Below are 21,821 nucleotides of genomic sequence, written 5' to 3'. Positions count from 1 at the left end.
AGTGTCCTTGGTTCAGAGTAGAATTTTCTTCAAGATACCAACTGGAAACCTTATAAAAACCTGTAGCTCACTTGTGTGGGAATAAAGGTTTGTACCAACTCATCCTCACTACAGGTGCATTGGTGGCTGTCAGGGAAGCACATGCCTTGATCCCCTAAGTTGGCCAGGGCCCATCATGTCATCGGTGCCATCATGTTAGAAATTAAGTTTGGATTTTACAACTCATATTTTGAAGCAATCGTAACATTTAAAGAAGGTGCCCTCTCCCATCCTCCATGCTTCCCTTGCACATGAGAGTCAATTTCAGAGTTTTCCCATCATGAATAAATACTTCCTTGTGCTCAGTTGTGTAAATAGCAGTGTATACTTTCCACAAGGTCGTCTTCCTGCACAGTGAAAAATCCAACATCAAGACCAGGAATGAACTCTAATATTGCACAGTGATATCTTGTCCCCAGGTACCACTCAAACTTCTCATGCTGTTGCAATAATGACCTTTATTACAGAGGTTCAGTCCAGAGTCACGTATTCTATTTAATTCTGTCTTTTAAATAAATTCTTATTTCTTTTGTGTGTGTGTGTGTGTGTGTGTGTGTGTGTGTGTGTGTGTGTTTGTGTGTACCTTTGTACCATATCCCACTTGCGGTCAGAAGATAACTTGACAAAATCTGTGTTCTTAACACCACATGGGTACAATCTGAGACTGTCATAATTAGGCTTGGTGATAAATGCCCTTACCCACTGACCCATTGAATACTTTTAATGATCAACTTATATGCCACTAATACCAAGCAGTTCAGATATTTCAAGGGCTCTGTTCAGGGACTTTCGTTATATTCATAAAGGTGTGCAAACCTCCCCATGTCATTTCACAATATTTTCCTTTCCACACACAAGGAAATGCTGTCAGTCCTCTAACTTCCTCACTCTCCCCTCACTTCTCACTGCTATGTGGTCATTACTTCCTTCTGTCTGAATTTGCCAATTATAGACATTACATGTGTATATATCTGTGGATGCATACATGTGGAATTGTTTCTTTGATCATTTGTAATTGCCTCTTTTCTACGAACAATTTCAAATATTTGCTAATATAACATTATTTTTATACCTTTTTATAAGTAGTAGAGCACTTTTATATAACGTATTGTATGAATACATATGTAATTAATGCATAGGTGTATTTGTTTGGTTTGCTGTATGTATGTTTGTTTGAGACAGATGGCTGTTGTGTGCAGCCCAGATTGGTCTTCAATTCAAGGTAACTCATGATCTTCCTGCCTCTGTCCTTTGAGCACAAGATTATAAAATGAGAAGGATAGACTAATTCTAACACAAGCTTGAAATTGTGAATTCAGGAGACTATGCCTAAGACCTGGGCATGTTTAGGCAAGCCTAGGCAAGTCAGTTACTCAAACAAAACAAAGCAAAGGAAAACAAAACAAGACAAGAAAATCGCTTGCATCAGGCAGCTGGTCAGAAAGTGCCCTGCCATCTGCAGCTGCCCAGCCACCTGGTCTGAGACAAGGACAATAGGTCAACAACAGTTTAAAAACTTCCTCGGCAATAGTTTCTAAACTTTCCCAACAAAAGTTTCCAGCCTTCACGCTCTGTTAAGGTTTTAATAATGTCTCTAGTGCTTTAAATCAGGCCTGCAAGCTCATTTCTGGGTCTCTCTATCTTGGTAAGGAGAGATCCCAAAATGCAGGACTTCTACAAAATAAAGCAGTGTTTGCTTTTACATAATCTTTGAATCTGGGCTATCATTATTCAGTGAGCCATGGACCCGTACATTTGGGAGCTCATCCAGGATTTTGCTAGAAATCCCCCAACCCATATAGTGGAGTGAGTTCTGATCAGTAACTCCAGCTGCCCAGTGGTCTTTTGTCTTGTTGATCTCTGGGTTTATGTTTCACTTCTAATATGCAGTCACTTCTAATATTTCAGTTCGTCTGACACCAGAAATGGGAGTGAACTTTGGAGATCCCGATAACTTCCTCCAATGAGCATCCACCATGCCAAAGCTGCTAAAACACCATGTATGTGGCCCTTATGCATTCAGTTGACATCTGTCAATCTTTGTTAGCATCTATTTAATTTCTGTACAGATGGAATGAAATTAGGACCTTAGTATCCTTGGAAGAAAGGATAGAATGCCAACCTCTGTGTGTACTCATAAAGAATTGGTCTAGTTAATCCTGCTGTTTAAAGTCCAGTGTATCAGTAGAAGAAATTGATGATGTGTCTGTGGTAAGTCTCACCCTCTACATTTTTTAAGGCTGTTGGCCTTTTGTTGGGCAGTCTTTGTGCTAGCCTCTAATTTACCCAACCTGTCCACTACTGCATCCCTCCCCATGTTTCTCGTTGTACACTTTTCAGCTTTGTCCTGTCTCCCTTTAGTCCTTTTTGTGCATCTGTTAGTATTCCTGCCTGTCCAATATTTCTCCCTATTTTACTGCCCCAGTTTAAGTTGCCAGCCCTTTATTATGCAAAACGCCACAGTCCTTACTAAACTAGTTGGCTATGAAAGCTACAGGACCTTCCCCACTGCAGGTTGCATTTCATTTTTGAACAATTGAGAAAACGAAAAACATTTATATAGCCTGCTAGGCTGGCATCAAAGAAATTAAGAATTGAAAACACAGGGACACACTTTTTCTTCTTTCTTTCTTCCTTTGTTTCTTTGTTTGTTTGTTTGTTTCATTCTTTCTGTCTGTCTGCCTCTTATTTTGGTTTGAATTTTTCTTTTGTTTCTATTTTTATTCTTTATTACTTAATAAATTATTATATTTATTTGCATCCTAAATGCTGCTCTCATGTCCTGGTCACTCTTTACAGAGTCCTTCCCCCATCTCACATTCCCTTCACGCCTGTGAGTGTGGTCCCCCGTGGTACTCCCTCACCACAAAACATCAAATCTCTATGTGATGAGGCCCATCTTCTCCTACTGAGGCCAGAGAAGACAGTCCTCTGTTATGTATGTGCCTGCGACTTTGGACCAGTCCTTGTATACTCTTTGGTTGAGGCTCAAACTCTGGGAGATCCCAGGGGCCCAGGTTACTTGACACTGCTGGTCTTCCTTGGGGTTGGCATCCCTTCAGTTCCTTCAATCCCAACTTTTTAATAGGGGTCCTGGACCTCTGTCTCAAGTTATCCACTTTGTACCTTTAACTTTCCCAGTCAGCTGCTGGGCAGAGTCTCTCAGAGGGCAGCCATGCTAGGATCTTGTCAGCGAGTACAGCACAGCATCAATAACAGTATTAGAGACGGTCCATGGGATAGATCTCAAGTTGGGCCAGTCACTAGTTGGCCATTCATTCCTTCCTTCTGCTCCATTTTTTCTCCTTTACTTTTTAAAAACAGGATCAGTTTTGGACCAAAAATTTTGTACGTGTTTTGGTGTCTCTATCATTTCACTGGGTATCTTGTCTGGCTAGTAGAAGCAGTCTTTTCAGGTCTCATATATATCCACTATTTGGGATTTTGGCTAAGGTTAACTGCTTTTAGGCCTGGGACCTGTCTGCCTCATCCAAGCACTCTGGGACTTCCTAGTGATTTCCTCACCCTAACACTGGATCCTAACCCCAATCTCCAACCCAAGCAATGCATATTTCTCCTCATTCTTCTGGCCCTTTGTGCCTTGCTGTTGTCTATAGCAATCCTACCCTCTCTTTCCCTTCCCCTTTATTTTCCCTCTAATTTCCTTGCCTGCTTGTGCCTCCCATGACCAATTTGTTCAACCTCATAAGTGGGACTTATGCATCCTCACTTGGACATTCTTCTTGTTTTCCTTTTTTGGGTCTGTGGGGTATATCATAGGTATTCTGTACTTTCGGTCTAATATCCACTTAATGGTGAGTACATACCCTTTATGTCTTTTTGGGTCTGGTTTGCCTCACTCAGAATGATATTATGTAGTTCCATCCATTTACCTGCAAAATTCATGATATCCTTGTTTTTAAATAGCTGAATAGTATTCCAATGTATTAATGGACCACATTTTCTGTACCCCTTCTTTTTTGAGGGTTGTTTCTAGTTTCTGGTTATTATGAATAAGGCTGCTCTGAACATTGTGGAGTAAAAAGTGACATACTTTTTCATAGTCAATGAATACAATATCTGTGGCTCATCCCAACAATTTATGTAGTAGAAATTGATTTTCAAGTTTTGAATACTTTGTGCAATAGTTAAATCCAGCAAGTTAATTCTTCCATCCCTTTAAATATTCAACATTTGTAATGAGAGGACGAATAAGAACCCAAGAAAGAGGATTTCTGTCGTTCAGTGTCAAGTACACGGACTCTGGATGGAGCGGAGCCTTACATATCTCATTAGAATTGAATGAGGACAGTATGTAGCATGCAGAAAAAGTGAAACTTCATTGAGATGAGGTTATGCAAAGGCTGAGCACTAAGTCTTAATTGTATGATGTTGTGTTTTGGGTTCTCTCTCTCTCTCTCTCTCTCTCTCTCTCTCTCTGTGTGTGTGTTTGTGTGTATGTGTGTCTGTCTGTCTGTCTGCCATTCTGACTCTATACCACATTTCTCTTCTTAAATCTGTGAGAATAACATCATCCCGATTCTGTTTACAAAAGGTCACCCTGACTACCACAAGGACAAAAAAGGGCACATGATTATTTTTAAGAAGCAAGGACAATTGCATCTGATGGATCATATTCAGAAATAAGAAGATAAAGTACGACCCTCAGGCTTCAACACTGAACAGCTAGCTGGATGGCTGCCAGTGCACTTAACCTGATAGGAGGATACTCCAATGAGGAGTGAGTATGAGTCAGAATTCTCAAGAGGACAAGAACCTGTAAGATGCAAATATCCATAGTAAAGACCTGGTTGAGTCACCTTTATTAAAACTGCAACATCAGCTGAATCACATCTAAGAGCCTGAGGGCTTAGAAACAAGTGGATGCCTGCTTCTTGAGGTTGGCAAATCACAGAAAAAATTATGTTGACATTGAAGGCTGTCAGCCAAGTATGGTGGCCCTGGGCTTTAGTCTCAGCACTTATATGGAGCTCTGTGAGATCAAGGCTAGCTTGATCTACATAGTGAGTTCCACACCATCCATACCTATTTAGTGAAACACTGTCACAAGAAACAAACATAAAAAATAAGAAATGTTTGTCAAAGAAGCATATTTCAAAATGAATCATTAAAATGAATATCATGTAGTGGCATGCAAGAGAGTAAGACACATTCTCTTCTTTCTAAGATTCACACTTGTATGACAACACACAGAACAGGAACAAAAAAGGTGGGGCAGGTCTATGTAATCAAAGTTTTAGTTGACACAGGACACTTAGGACATTGAGTCCTAAATACCCAGGAATAGCTGTCCATCTTTAATATTTTCATTTTACCCAAATTGTACAGTTAACTACAGGGGGTTTAAGGCCTAGTGTTGAAAGACTGGGTATGAGAAAGAGCAAGACTGGGCTGTTCAGATCCTTGATGTGTCTGTGAGGAGGTCCATCTCTATGGTAATGGGAAGAACCCCTCCTAGAATGAAGATTTTATGACTTACTACCAGACAAGGCAGGTCAAGCAGCCTGCTCAGGGTCAAGGCCTACATGAAAGAGCAGGGAAGTTTTGAACAAGGTTTTTTGCTTTTATGGCTGTCTTCAAGAGAAGTGTTCTATGATCTGCCTTTGGGAAGAATATATTTTTCTTGGTGGTACTAGGGATTGAACCTACTGTCTTGAGAAGCTTGACAAGGAACTCTATCCCTGAGCTACATCCTCAACCTTACTGTGATATTACTGATTCTCATCACCAGGCAAATAATTTTACAAGTACAAATCATTTAAAATTGGCATATTTTAGCACTGGGTACAAAGGTGCATGGTTATAATCCCAGAAATTGAGAGGCAGATTCAAGAGGATCTTGAGTTCAAAATCAAGACGGGGTACATGGGGAGTTGAAGTCAAGTCTATGCCTCACAGTAGCACAGGTCTGTTTTCAAAGCATTCATTTATTAGAACTCTAGTTCACCATCATGATTATTAATCATGCCAACTTGATGTGATACAGTTAGAAAGTCTTTGGATACAAATCTCTACCTCACTGAAACACATTCAATATTGGGTCATTCAAAGTGGAAAGATCAATTTCCTATGTTGGTGACATCATACCATGGTCCTAGGATGAACAAAAAATGAGAAAATGAGCTGAGAGGCAGCTCTTGTCCTTCTCCACCTCCTGACACCAGTTGCCTCTCACCTACTAACATGCCTTCCCCACCATGATAAAAGTACCCTGGAATCATGAGCCAAAGTTCCAATGGTTCCAAAGTCCTGGGTCTCTCAGTGCTTGAACGTCATTGTTCATGAGATGACAGCTAGTATGGAGGAGTCCAGAGCTTACCCATGGAACACTGCTTGGGAAATGACAGGAGAGGGGGGGCAGTCATCTGCAAAGATCCATCTTGCCCAACTCATAGGGCACAAACAGGTTTTATAGGGAAAAGCACAGAGTAGAAAAGGAAGTATGCAATGTGTCTGCATAATTCAGGGCACATGGGTTTGTTTGTTTTTTTTTTTTTTGAAAAAACAGAACATAGGTTGTTTAATTCTCTCAGGAATATCTGTTAAGTAAAAAATTACCCAGTTAAGTCCAGATAGTCATGAGCTCACTGGCAAACCAAAATCCAGAGACTGCCCCCACGCCCCCCAGAGAACCATCCCATCTGCAGACACCAATCCAGACACCATTGCTGATGCCAAGAAGTGCTTGCCGGCAGGAGCCTGGTGTAGATCTTTCCTGAGAGGCTCTGCCAGAGTCTGACCAATTCTGGTGTGGATGCACACAGCCAACCATTCACTGAGTTTGCTGACCCCAATTGAGGAGGCAGGAAATGGAAGAAGCTGAACGGGTTGCCAACACCACAGGAAGAACAACAGCATCAAACAACCAGACACCCCAAGCTCCCAGGGATTAATCCCGCCCCAGACCAGGCATCAGCAGGAAGGCAACCCCTTTATCCTGTGGAGGCTTGATGACCCAGGGTAGCTAAGGTTGCCAGGATGCTAAGGTGGGGGACATGGGTGTGTGGAGGAGCTCCCACATAGAAGCATAGAAGGGGAGGGAATAAGGGTATTGTGGAGTGGAAACTTGGAAGGGGGATAATATTTGAAATGCAAAGAAGCAAAGTAATCAATAAGGAGTTTGCACCAATTCTCAATAATGTGTTTCATAATGTAGAAGCAGAGGAGCTCTTTCTATATAATTATTTTCAATTTAATTTTTCTTGGTCATTTTATGTATCTACATTTCAAATGTTATCTCCCTTCCCCTCCTTTTTCAACCCTCCTCCCCCTTTCCCTCTGCTTCCATGAGGATGCTCCCATTCCTATCCACTCACTTTATCCTCAACCTCCCAGCACTGCCCTACATGGGGGAAATGAGCCTTAGAGTACCAAGTGCTTTTCCTCCCATTGATGTGGACGATAACATCCTTTGCTACATATGTGGCCAGAGTCATGGGTCCCTCCATGTGTACATATTTGTTGGTGATTTAGTCCCTCGGAGCTCTGGTGGTGTTGGCTTGGCTGACAATATTGCTCTTCCTATGGTGTTTCAAACCTCTTCAGCTCCTTCAGTTCTCTCTAACTCCTCCATTGGGGTCCCCTTGTTCCGTATAATGGTTAGCTGCCACCATCCTCATCTATATTAGTGGGCTCTGGCAGAGCCTCTCAGGAGACACCCATATCTAGCTCCTCTCGGCAAGTACCTCTCAGCACCAGCAATACTGACTGGGTTTGGGGGCGGCATATGGGATGGATCCCTAGGTGGGGCAGACTCTGCACCACCTTTTCTACAGTCCCTGCTCCACTCTTTGTCCCTGTATTTCCTCCCGTGAGTATTTCCTTCTCCCTTCCAAGAAGCAATAAAGCATACACATATTGGTCTTCCTTCTTGGGCTTCATATGCTCTGTAAAATTTTCCATAGGTAATCCAAGCTTTTGGGCTAATACAAACTTATCAGTGAGTGCATCCCATGTGTGTTGTTCTGTGACTGGGTTACCTCACTCAGGATGATATTTTCTAGATCCATCCATTTGCCTAAGAATTCCATGTAGTCATTGTTTTTAATAGCTGAGTAGTACTACATTGGATAAGTGTACTACATTTTCTGTATCCATTCCTCTGTCGAAGGATGTCTTGGTTCTTTCCAGCCTTTGGCCATTATATATAAAGCCGTTATGAACATAGTGGAGCATGTTTCCTTGTTATATGTTGGAACATCTTTTGGATATATTTCCAGGAATGGTATAGCTGGGTCCTCAGCTAGTACTCTGTCCAATTTTCTGAGTAACCACCAGACTGATTTGCAGAGTGGTTGTACCTGCTTGCAACCCAACAGCATTGGAGGGGTGTTCCTCTTTCTCCACATCCTTGCCAGCATCTTCTTTCACCTGAGGTTTGATCTTAGCCATTCTGATTGGTGTGAGGTGAAATCTCAGAGTTGTTTTGATTTGCATTTCTCTGATGACTAAGAATATTGAACATTTCTTGAAGTGCTTCACCAGCCTTGTGAGATTCCTCAGTTGAGAATTATCTGTGCAGGTCTGTACCCCATTTTTAATAGGGTTCTATGGTTCTCTGGAGTCTAACTTCTTGAGTTCTTTGTGTATATTACATCCTGGCCATCTATCAGATGTAGGATTGAACTTTTCCCTACCTGTGGGTTTTGCCATGTCGTCTTATTGCCATTGTTCTTTGCCTTAAAGAAGCTTTCCTATTTTATGAGTTTCTCAATTGATGATCTTAGAGCATAAGCTATTGGTGTTCTGTTCAGGAAAATTTCCCAGCTGCCTATGTATTTGAGGCTCTCCCCCACTTTTGTTTCTATTAGTTTCAGTGTATCTGGTTTTATGTGCAGATTCTTGATCCACTTGGACTTAAGCTTTGTACAAGGTGAGAAGAATGGATCGATTTGCATTCTTCTGCATGCTGACCTCCACTTCAACTAGTTGAAAATGCTGTCTTTTTTCCATGATGGTATTAGTTCCTTTGTCAAAGTGACCATAGGTGTGTGGGTTCAATTTTCATTCCTCAGTTCTATTCCATTGATCTACCTGATTGCCTGCACCAATACCATGCAGGTTTTAAGCATGACTGCTCTGTAATACAGCTTGAGGACAAGGATGGTAAATATGTGGAAATCCATCAATGTAATCCACTATATAAACAAACTCAAGGAAAAAACCATATTATCATTTCATTAGATGTCAAGAAAGCATTTGGGAAAATTTAAAAACTCATCATGATAAAAGAATTGTTTTCTTCTTCCCAAAGCATTAGAACATATATGACAGAGAGTGGCCCCTCTCGACAAGTTTGCTTTCCTTTTTTTAGAAAGTATTTCTTTTCTGTAAGTCAAACCTCACAGGAATCTATAAAACTGACCCACTAAGCCTTTGTCCGTTGACATACAGTATTAAAAGAAGAATCTTAAGATTGTCATATTATTCAAAGCTTACCAGGAAATCTGGGTTCTGTACTTGTAAAGAAAGGTAATTTATCAGGTTTTTTTCTTTTTCTTTAAAACAGTCTCAGTTCCCTGTTAAGAAGGACTTTGTTTTTAGATATGTGTATTCCACTTTTATCTTAATTTTTATAATTGTTTTTACAGAAGAATACAATAAAATAACCGGTATCGATGGATCTGTCACACAGAACTGACATGGATTCAGGCCTATCTCTCTGGTGGAATCTCCCCAGTGGGCAGGGGTGGTTAAGCAGTAAGATCCTGTCAATTTGCTCTGCCCTGTGCCCTGGTATCCCTAGCACTACCCTCTTGACACCCTGCAATTATTCAGAAGTGTAGCCATTTCTTTTACATGGTTGGAATATTACCTAATAAGTTACCTACTGGCTGGAAAACCATCATTTGGGAAGCAGAGGCAGAAGAATAAGACATTCTAGGCCATGCCTGTGATCTCAGTGCTCTACATGTGGAGACAGGAGATTTAGAAGCTCAAGGTTCTTAGTGAGTTCCAGGATAGCCTTGGCTACATGAAATACCTTCTAAAAATGTAATCAACGTGTTTGGTGGTACCTGTCATTAATCCAAGCACTAGTGAGGCAGAGACAGGGGGATCTCTGAGTTTGAAGCCAGCCAGAGAGAGCGTGAATTCTAGGATAACCAGGTGGTGTGCTCCAGAGAAAATGAGTCTCAAAACTAAACAAAACAAAAACATAAACGAAGAGAATGAACAGCAGCAGAAGAAGGGAAGGTGTTTGTCATTTTATTCTTCATATTTGTGGATAAATGTATTTGAAACTCCAAGTAAAAATCCACTGTGGGCAGTTTTGCTATCTTTGTAAAGTTGGGTGGATCCTAAGCAACCAGCATTATTAAGTATTCTCTTTAAAGAATATTTCAAGGTTTAACATATTTAGGAAATCTGGTTATACATGTCTTTCTTCAGGTGACACAACAGGATGACATTATGACACATGCTTTCTCATGTCCCCCACCACATTTCCCCCCAACTCCACTCAGCATTTCCTCTCAGGGATGCTGTAAGACTTCCTGAGGCCACACTCCTTTCCCCAGTTCCTCTGATACTGTGGAAATGATACGTTAGAGGAGGAGTTTACAGATACCTCAAACTCTGACTCTTACTGCTTGCTCGATCATTTCTTCTCAGTGTCCTGCCCAGCAAAGGAGCAACTCACCAGAATGATGCCCTGAGGCTTGTTAGGGGCTAGACCTGCCACACCAGAAATCCATGAGATTGCTCACAAGGTGAGTCAGTGTCTTTCAGGAAAAAGCTTCATCCCAAAACAAACTTCCAAAATTTGATTCATAATATGACCTCATATTAGAGTTTGGGTAATGATATCAACCAGAAATGTATGGGTTTTGTTCAGACTTTTACCCAGCAAATATTATTATGCCTTTCAGAGGAATTTTAACAGGGCAAGAATAAAATTGGCCGAGCCACACTGTTTACTGCAGCCTCAGTTTCCCCAGTGACTGAAAATAAATTCATGATGGATCATCTCTACACCTCACAGGTCTGATCACAGGAGCTCTAATTACTGATGGAATTTTCCAAGCCCAATACTTGAAGCTGATGTTTGAAGGCACCTAGGATTATTAAAGATCTCTGAGCTGATTCCAGGATGCTATGTCCACCAAACCATCACAGTAAACATATAACTTGATACCCAAATTCTGTGGGGGAGAGAGTTGGACTCCTCAGAAGTGCAGACAATCCTGAGAGCTCAGAGGAGACAACCACTTCTGCTCACATTCCTGGCCCCAAAAGGACCCACCTAGTGCCCTCTGTGCCCTCTGGGCACAGGAACCTTGGAGCAGTCATGCACAGGACCCTTCTGGTTTGTGCCTGTGCCCAGAACTGAAAGCCAGTTGCCAGGAGCACTGACACACCTGAGAACAGAGATAAGACCAACTCTTGTGCTCCAAACGACCTGCCTGGAGGCTTCAAGGGACACAAACCCAGGAGAAGTGTGGGACAGGACCCTTCCAGTTTCTGCCTGCACCTGTAGCAGACCTGGTCTGACAGCTCTCTATTCCCAGATCTGGGTGAAAGAAAACAGGTCTACAGAAGTGCTGACACACAGGCTTACAGGAGGGTCAAGCCACTGTCAGAGACAGCAAGACAATCTAACACCAGAGACAACATGGTGGTGAGAGGCATGCACAGAAGCCTAAGCAACACAAACAAAGACTACTTGGCATCATCAGAGCCCAGTTCTCCCACCAAAGCAAACACTGGATATCCAAACGCACCAAAAAAGCATGATTTGGATATAAAATCATATCTCATGATGATGATGATGGAGGACTTTAAGAAGGACATAAATAATTCCCTTAAAGAAATACAGGATAACACAGTTAAAGAAGTAGAAGCCCATAAAGAGGAAACACAAAAATTCCTTAAAGAATTATGGGAAAACACAACCAAACAGGTGAAGAATTTGAAAAAAAAATTCATGATTTAAAAATGGAAATAGAAAGAATAAAGAAATCACAAAGTGAGACAACCCTGGAATTAGAAAATCTAGTGAAGAGATCATGAGCCACAGATCCAAGCATCACCAACAGAACACAAGAGATAGAAGAGAAAATCTCGGGGTCAGAAGATACCATAGAAGACATTGACACAACTGTCAAAGATAATATAAAAATGCAAAAAGCTCCTAAGCTAAAACATTCAGGAAATCCAGGACTCAATGAGGGGATCTAACCTAAGGCTAATAGGTGTAAAAGAGAGCAAAGACTCCCATCTTAATGGGCCAGTAAATATCTTCACCTTAATTTTAAAATACATCTTCCCTGAACTAAAGAAAGAGATGACAGTAAACATATAAGAGGCCCACAGAACTCCAAGTAGATTGGACCAGAAAAGAAATTCCTCCCATCATATAATAGTCAAAACACCAAATACCCAAAACAAAGAAAGAATATTGAAGGCAGTAAGGGAAAAAGGTCAAGTAAAATAGAAAGACCGTCTATCAGAATTACACCAGAGACTATGAAAGACAGTAGATCCTGGGCAGATGTCATACAAACCCTAAGAGAACACAAATGCCAACCCAGGCTACTATATCCAAAACTCTCAAATAACATAGATGGAGAAACCAAGATATTCCTTCACAAAACCAAACTTACACAATACACTTCCACAAATCCAGCCCTACAAAGAATAATAGATGGAAACCTCCAGTTCAAGGAGGGAAACTATACGTTAGAAAGAGCAAGGAAGTAATCCCCTTACAATGAAACCAAAAGAAGAGAGACACACAGACATAATTTCGCCTCTACCAACCAAACTAATAGAAACGACAATCACTATTAATTAGTATCTCTAAACATCAATGGACTTGATTCCTTAATAAAAAATATAGACTAACAGACTGGATAGGTAAAGAGGACCAAGCATTTTGCCACATACAGAAAGCAGACCTCAGTGACAAAGACACTACCTCAGAGTAAAAGGCTGGAAAACAATATTCCAAGCAAATGGTCCCAAGATACAAGCTGGACTAGTCATACTAATAATGAGTAAAATTGACTTTTCACCAAAAATTATCAAAAAAGAGAAGGAAGAACAATTCATACTGATCAAAGAAAACATCCATCAAGAGGAACTCTCAATTAAGAACACTGATGCTTCAAATGCAAGAGCATCCACATTCTCATAGGAAACTTTCCTAAAGCTCAAAGCACACAAAGCACTTCACACAATAATAGTGGGAGAGTTCACCCCACTCTCATCAATGGACATATCATGGAAACAGAAACTGAAGAGAGACAAAGTGAAACTACCATATAACATTTAACCAAGTGGATTTAACAGGTATCTATAGAAAATTTCATCCTAAAACAAACATTCTCTCAGCCCCTCACAGTACCTTCTCCAAAATTAACCATTTAATTGGACAAAAAACAAGCCTCACCCAATACGAGAAGATTGAAATAACCCTATTTGGTCATAATGGACTAAGGCTTTTCCTCAGTACAGCATAAACAACAGAAACCCTACAAACACCTGGAAGCTGAATGAGCAAGGTTCTACTTAATGAGAACTTGGTCAAGGGAAAAGGGAAGAAAGACATTGAAGACATTGTAGAATTGAGTGAAAAGCAATGCACAAAAAGCCAAACTCATGGCACACAATGAAAGCACTGCTAAGATGAAAACTCATAGCTCCGAGGGCCTCCAAAGAGAAACTGGAAAGAGCGTATACTAGCAGTTTGATAGCTCACCTGAAAGCTGTAGAACAGGAAGAAGCAAATACACCTAAGAGTAGTAGATGGCAGGAGATAATCAAACTTAGACCTGAAAAAAACCACGTAAATGTTTCTTACTTCCCTCCTCCGTCTGTTACCCCTGTTATGGTAAAAATTCAGCCTTGGGGAAAAATCGTCGCCTTGATCAGACTCTTGTCTTGGAGTCCTTCTTCACGTCTCTTGTCCCCCATTCTCTTCCAGGCACCATCACCACCCTTCGTTGACACCCGTGTAGGAGAAAGCCAGATCAGGGAGATGGGAAGAAGTGGGTGGGTGAGTGGGGTTCAGTCCCATAGAAGCAGGGTGGGCGAGGGATAGGGGTCTCTAGAGGGGAAATCAGAAAATGGTGTAACATCTGAAATGTAAGTAAGGAAAATACCCAATAAAAATAAAGAATAAATAACATGGTTGTCCATAGCCACAGCATCAGACATTCTGAACTCTCATACTTTTAGCAATCGCCTGTCCTATCATAGCTGCATTGAACACATTAGATCCAATATCTACAGTAGTATTAATGCATTCATACATAGGTGCAATTCTGGTCTTTAAAGGTCTAATAGCCTCTTTGCATTTAGCATTATTGTTCTTAAAAGCTAAAGGTTCAATTAATTCTGCTCTTACACCTGGATCTGATACTGCTCTATTTACAGTTGGAGTTAATCTTTGTAAACAAAATCACTCAAAGCTTCATCTGTGTCCTGGTTTATGGTAAATGATTCAGATTGTCTTCACTGTTATCCAACCTTGTCCTAGGTATTTAAACCTACTGTTAGACATTGGTCTAATATGAGATCATCAAACAGAATCTGCATTGGAAACTTAGCATATTCACCTTCACCTGGGACTGATACTTGGGAATGTTAACCCTGCCAGTCCTATTATGTTGTGCCATAGCGAAAGCCTCCTCTGTCCAGCATATGAGCCACTGTAGTTGAGGGTCATCTTCTAAGATGGCTATTATTAAATTTTTCCAGTCTTTTGGAGTTATACAATTTTGCATGGTTTAATCATTTCGTACCTGTTTCACATATGGTGAGTGCATGCTATAGGCAACAATTGCCCCTTTAAATTTCCTTAGATCTAGCATTCCCATGGACTGCCATCCAAATGCATAATAACCTGTGGGTTACTCTTCTGGAGGTATTTGTTTTATGATAGCTGGACAAATGTAGCTTTTTCAAAAGTACCATGTAAGGATAGTTTTAAAGTTTGCCTAGTTTTTCTCTAGCCCTCCTAGCTCTCAAATGAGGAACACTAATTTGAGGGTGAAGGACAAGGAGATTATCTCCTTCCTTCTTTGTTTTGATATTTTCTTACAGAGCACAGAGAAAAATGTGATCAGTATTATTAGGTCTATGATGATAATTAAAACGAAGCTATACAAGGTACAAATGTCCTCTCCTATAGTGTTTTCCATTTTAACACAGAAAATATTTTCAATTTTTAATCTTGCCAATTGTCTTTTCTTCACAGAATTTACCTCATTACATTCAAGCTTATTTTTTTCTCTGATTGTCGATACTCAGTTTCTTTCCTTTTGCAGCATCTATGCTAATTTACAAAACATTTTTTTATTTTCTTTTACTATTTCTAAACATAATACTCATTTCAGTAAACAAGCTTCTCTAAACCGTCCTCTGGATACTGTCCACTCTGAGCATACATTACTGACTCTGAGGTCTGGGGTTTCAGCTACAACTACTGTTGATGCCTTACTTTCATGCTCCTGTACCTGGATTCTCTCCTCTGGTTCTTGTCTCTAGAATTCATATTCTCAGTCTGGATCTCATGCCTCCATTGTTGTACCTGGTATAGCAGGGCTTTTGTGGATCCTGTTCCAGGTTGAATAAAGGCAGGCAGACATCTGCATAATTTAAAGCTGCTGACCTTTACCTAGAGCAATCTTTCAGCTAGCCTCTACCTTAACCCAACTTTTCCACCATTGCATTGCTCCACATGGTTCTCATTGTACATTTCCCAGTCCTGTCCCCTTTCAGAATTCTTCTGCATCTTTCAGTATATCTCTGACCAGATATTTTGCATGTTCTATTGCCCCAGCTTAAGATGGCAGCCCTTTATTAAGCAAAAAGCCACACTCCTCATTCAACCTCTTGGCTACGGAGTTCGTGAAAAACATTTATATATCCTAGTAACCTGTCATCAACAGAATTAACAATTGAAAACACAGGGACACACTTCTTCTTCTTCTTCTTCTTCTTCTTCTTCTTCTTCTTCTTCTTCTTCTTCTTCTTCTTCTTCTTCTTCTTCTTCTTCTTCTTCTTCTTCTTTCCTCCTCCTCCTCCTCCTCCTCCTCCTCCTCCTCCTCCTTCTCCTTCTTCTTCTTTTTCATTTGGATTTTTCTTTTGTTTTTATTTTTATTCATATTTATTTGCATCCCAAATGCTGACCGAACTTCCTGGTTTCCGTTTGCAGAGTTCCTCACCCTATCTATGCTCCCCTTCACCTCTGCAAGTATGTCCTCCCTGGGTATCCTCCTACCATGAGGCATCAAATCTTTACAGGATGAGACCCATCTTCTCCTACTGAGACCGGACAAGGCAGTCCACTGCTACATACGTGCCAGGGCCTTGGAATAGCCCTGGTATGCTCTTTGGTTGAGGCTCAGTCTCTGGGAACTCCCAGGATCCATTTTAGTTAACACTTTGGTCTTTCTACTGGATTAACATCCTGTTCAGTTGCTTTAATCCTTCCCACAAGACTTCCATAGTGGTCCCTGACCTCTTTCCCTTGTTTGCATCTTAGAATCTACACATGTCTCAGTCAGTTGCTGTGTAAAGCCTCTCAGAGAACAGCATGCTAGTCTCTGTCAGTAAGTACAACATAGCATGAGTAATAGTGTAAGAAATGGCCCATAGGATAGTTGTCAAGTTGGGTCAGTCACTGGTTGGCCACTCATTTTGTGTCTGCCCCATTTTTGTTCTTGTATTTCTTTAAGACAGGAGTAATTTTGGTTGAAAAATTTTGTAGGTGTGCTGGTGTCCCTATCACTATTCTGGGGATCCTATCTGGCTAGTAGAGGTTGTCTATTTAGGTTTCATATACCCACTATTTGGCATTTTGGCTAAGGTCATCTGTACTGAGTCCAGAGAGCCTGCCTGCCTCATCCCAGGTCTCTGGGACTTCCTAGAGTTTCCCCCACCTCTTACCTCCCAACCTTCCCTCCTACCCTAACCTCCACCCTCCAACTCCAGTAGCTACATATTTGTATCCATTCCTCTGGCCATTTTAAAAAATGGCATATAGACCTAAATAGAGAATTCTCAACTGACGAATCTCAAATGACTGAGAAGCACTTAAAGAAATGTTTGACATGCTTAGTCATCAGGGAAATACAAATGAAAACAACCCTGAGATTCCACCTCACACCAGTCATAATGGCTAAGGTCAAATCTCAGTTGACAGAAGATGCTGGTTGGAATGTGGAAAAGGGGGACCATTCCTCCATTTCTGGTGAGATACAAGCTGGTACAACCACTCTGGAAATCAGTCTGGCAGCTCTACAGAAAATTGGACATAGGACTACCTGAGGGCCCAGTTATACCACTCCTGGAAATACACACAAAGATGCTCCAACATGTAACAAGGACACATGGTCACTGTGTTCACAGCAGTCTTATTTATAAGAGCCAGAAGCTGGAAAGAACCCAGATATCCCTCAATAGAGGAATGGATATAGAAATTGTGGTTCATTTACACAATGTAGTATTACTCAGCTATTAAAAGCAATGACTTTATGAAATTCACAGGCAAGTGAATGGAACTAGAGAATATCATCCTGAGTGAGGTAACCCAGTCACAAAGGAACACACATGGTATGTACTCAGTGATATGTGGATATTAGCTCCCAAACTCACAATGCTCACGAATCAATCCAGAGACAATATGGAGTCCCGAAGGAAGGCAGAGCAAGGTGTGGATGCCCTAGAACTGCACTGAGGGGGAACAGGATGATTGTGAGATACAGAGGCACAGGAGGACATGGAAGGAAGGGAGGAGGAGGAGGAGGAAATAAGGAGGGCAGTTTCGGATACTGAGGTAGACAGGAGTGAGGTACAAAGGATAAGGATATTGAATAAAAATATGTAGTAAGGGGCAGGGGAGATGAGAAAATGGGGATGGCCACTGGAGGGTCCTAGACACCAGGGAAAAGAAAGGCTCCTAGAACTCAGCAGGGATGATTTTAGTTGAGAAGGGGAGATAGAACCTGTAGAGATCCCCTCCTTTGAACAGGCATTGCCCCTGGTTGAGTAATGGGACCACACACCATCTCAAAGTTTTTAACCCAGAAAGGCTCTTCTCCAAAGGAAGGACTGGAACAGAGACTGAAGGAAGGGCTATCCGGGGACTGCCCACCTGGGGATCCAACCTGTCTGCAGACACTAAATCTAATCCTGTTGCCATTGCCCACAGGTACTTTCTGACAGGAACATGGTGTGACTGCTCCTTGGGAGGTTCAGCCAGCAAGTGACCAATGCAGATGTGGATGCTTGGAGCCAACCATTGACTGAGGTCAGGTTCCCTGGTTGGGGAGGCACCAGAAGGACTTGAGGTGCTGACAGTATTGCATCACCATAAAAAAACCAATATTAATTGGCAGGACCACCCAGTGACCCCAGGACTACCAACTCAGGAGTGCATAGGGTGGGATCCATGGATCTAGATACATAGGTAGCATTGTCTGACATCAATGGGAAGGGAGGCCCTTGGTCCTGTGGTGGTTTGATGCACCAGATACTGTAGGAGTAGGTCCAGAGAGGGTGTGTGAGGGGACACCCTCATAGAGGCAATGGGGGCGAGAAGAGGAAGGTTGTGGATTGGAGGGCTTATAGAAGGGCAACTGGGAAGTGGGATATCATTTGGGATATAAAGGAAAGTAATGATAATAAAAAAGAAAACAAACAAAAATACTTTTCTAGGACATAAGGTGAAGAGAATATTGAGAAATGAGGGAGGGAAACAGTTATTTGAAGAATGTATCTTTATTGATGGCTGCATTTCTTCTTTTCTTTTTTTTTTTTTTTTTTTTTTCGGAGCTGGGGACCGAACCCAGGGCCTTGTGCTTGCTAGGTAAGCGCTCTACCACTGAGCTAAATCCCCAACCCGATGGCTGCATTTCTTTACAATGAGAGGGATGAGATCATATTAGGATTTGCTGTTTAGAAATAGGTCAGCTCATCATTTTTGGATTTGTTAGTCTGGTAACCATGAAGTTCCAAATCATTTTCTCTGGAAATACCACTGAAGACTCTTAGGTGGACGTAACAACCACACCCTACATCCACCTGGAAGACATAAAAGAAAAAAGAAATGGAAGAAGGGAGGAAGAAAAAAAGAAGGAAGGAAAGAAAACGGAAAAAATGAAGGAAGAATGGAAGGAAAATTATTTATGTGGATCTCAATTGTATGACAGATCTACTCTCTTATTAAGACTTGATATGCCAACCTCTCCTGAAAGAACACTTCTGGCCCAAGGCAGCCCCAGGAACTGAACTCTCATCAACCCTTATGTTAGGAGAAAGAGCGTCTAACAATATGGCAGGAAACATATTTCCTAGTGTATTTTTAATACCTTTTAGAAAAAGTTTTTATTCAATTTGAATGCTTGTATTTAAGTGCATCTTGTGCATGCAATGCCTGAAGTCACCAGAAGTGGGTGCTAAATCCCCACCAACTGTCGTTTGACATAGTTGTGAGCTGCTATTTGGTAGCCGAGAACCAAACTTAGGTCCTCTGCAAGAATAACCATAGCTCCTACCCACAAATCCATTTCTCCATCTGGATTTAATTTATTCTACTTTTCATCAAATTCTTGGCACAGATTACATTCCAGACTTACATTTTATTTTCATGATGTCTGGAAAGGTGCAGAAGGCAGTCTTTGTTTTTAGTGATTCTCTTTTCTGACTTCTAAGTACAGGAAAAACAGCATATGTTTTTCTAAGGGAAAAGACACTCAGACTGGCTTTGGCACATGTGGACTGTAGGGTCTCCATATCTCTGCTGTGTTACAACTTACTTTGAGAATGCACACCAGGCTGTCTCTTTTTAATGTAAAAATAAAGAAGCTTAGGTTCCTTCAGGGTAACATGCCCAATGGTTTTGAGGCATGAACCTGGGAGTGAGACAATCTGGATAAGACCTGCAAATTTTTTCTTTATTGGAACAATAAAAATTTTGAGTTCTACAGTAGATTTGTGTTCTGATATCCCTTCCTACCTTAATCTACTGACCTAATCTACTTATGCAAGTAACCAAAGTTTCCCATTACGGATGTCACTCTGATGAGCACCATACAAGGACAGACCTGTGTGTGTGTGTGTGTGTGTGTGTGTGTGTATCTCTGTGTGTGTATATGTGTGTTTCTCTGTGTGTATGTGCCTGTGTGTGTGTCTGTGTGTGTGTGTGTGTGTGTGCATGCATGTGTGTGTGTGTGTGTGTGCATGTGATCACACTGACTTCTTAACATAGGTCTGAAGAAAGCTTTCTGTATTCCCAAGGTTAAACAAGGTAACTCTCCTGTATCTAATGGATTTGTGGGTCTTCCACTTACAAGTGTCTTAATTAATGACCACTGGTAGAGATGAAGCTACAGTTGGGTCAACAGGTAACAACTGCAACAGTGCTTGAGGGAGGTTTGTGACCAACCTTAATGAAGTAATTTAATCCAGCGACAACTTGAACTTTATACTGGACGGCTTCAAATTTTTCATATTTCCCATTGGTTTTCTTTTCAAGCAGTGGCTTGACCTAATGAGGAGAAAGTAAGAGATGATGTTAGGGCTGTGTTGACTCAGTTTATCTGAGTCACAAACCTTGGAACCTCATCCTGCTGAGAGTCCTCAGAGATGCTGATGACCCAGGGCTGGCAGCTCAAGACTCTAATCCCAGAACTTGGAAGACTGAGGCAGGAGAATGCCATTCAAGATTGTTATTCAGCTTGGGGCATGTAGAAAGTTCCAGGTTAGTTGTGGTTACCTGTTGAATCTTGCCTGAAAAATCAACACACACACACACACACACACACACACACACACACACACACACACGTAATCACTGGGATGAGACATGCAAAGTCTAGAGACGATGCAGCATGAATTCACCTTCACCAGCGGGAGAGTAAGAGGGCATGGTAAAGAGTGCAGCTTCCCAGATTTTACTTCTGGGAATTTACTGTGAAAGGCTTAATGTTCCTCTTTTAGCTCTATCAAGTCTGAACAAAACCTATATACTCCTGGTTTCTGTGATTTCCCACACTCTAACTGCAGTGTCAAAATATAAATCAAATCATGATAATTTGATTTGGGATCAAGGTACATCAACTCACCTTGTCAGCAATCTCCTGGATTTCTGCTGTAGCAGGTCTGGCCTCTGACAGGCCTCCCACTGTTCTTAAGGGTTCTTGTTCCATGGCTGGGCAGGGTGCTGAGAAGGAATGATCCTGCAGGCACTGAGAGTCAGGGTTTTAAATGTATCTGTAAACTCCTCCTCTAATGTATTATCTCCACAATATCTGAGGGGCCTGGGAAATGAGTCTGCCCTTATGCAAGTTTGATTACGTCCCTGAGGGGAAGTATTGAGTGCAGTTGGGTGGAAATGAGTTGGGGGAATTGGGCAAGCATTTGGGCCCCAGACTCAGGTGTGGTTCATGGTTCCTCCCTGCACTCTCTGTGCCAAAAATGATATTATGTTGTGTCATATGAGGAAGGCCATGTAGAACCAGGATTTCTAAATCTGATATAACTTCTTTTAATAGAATATTTAATTATGTCAAGGCCGGTTGCTTAGGATCCACCCAACTTTGTAAAGATAAAATAAAACTGCCTTTGGTGGATTTTTAACTGAAGTTTCAAAAATGTATATCCCAAAACAAGAAGAATAAAATGTCAAACACCTTTATTTCTTCTAACGCTGTTGATTTTATTGGGTGTGTTGTTATTGTTGTTGTTGTGTTTTTAGAGTTGGAGTTTCTCTGTTTAACAGCCCTTTGCTGTTTTTGAACTAACTCTGTAGTCCA

The 21,821-nt window shown here is 41.3% G+C and overlaps 1 protein-coding gene across 3 annotated transcripts; it reads right to left on the bottom strand.

Moving 5' to 3' along the window:
* Nucleotides 1-18,770: 18,770 nt before the first annotated feature.
* Nucleotides 18,771-21,247, bottom strand: Stfa2l2 (stefin A2-like 2). 3 transcript variants are annotated; one of them, NM_001430800.1, is given in 4 exon segments: nucleotides 18,771-18,802; nucleotides 18,921-19,089; nucleotides 20,453-20,554; nucleotides 21,132-21,246. In NM_001430800.1, coding segments are annotated over 3 exon segments (312 nt in total). In that variant the 5' UTR covers nucleotides 21,216-21,246; the 3' UTR covers nucleotides 18,771-18,802; nucleotides 18,921-18,963.
* Nucleotides 21,248-21,821: the final 574 nt, after the last annotated feature.

Source organism: Rattus norvegicus, chromosome 11 (assembly GCF_021556685.1).
Source record: "Rattus norvegicus strain SHRSP/BbbUtx chromosome 11, alternate assembly SHRSP_T2T, whole genome shotgun sequence".
Lineage (NCBI taxonomy): Eukaryota > Metazoa > Chordata > Mammalia > Rodentia > Muridae > Rattus > Rattus norvegicus.
The sequence above is the reverse complement of the archived record's forward strand: the minus strand, read 5'-3'. Positions and strand labels throughout refer to the sequence as shown.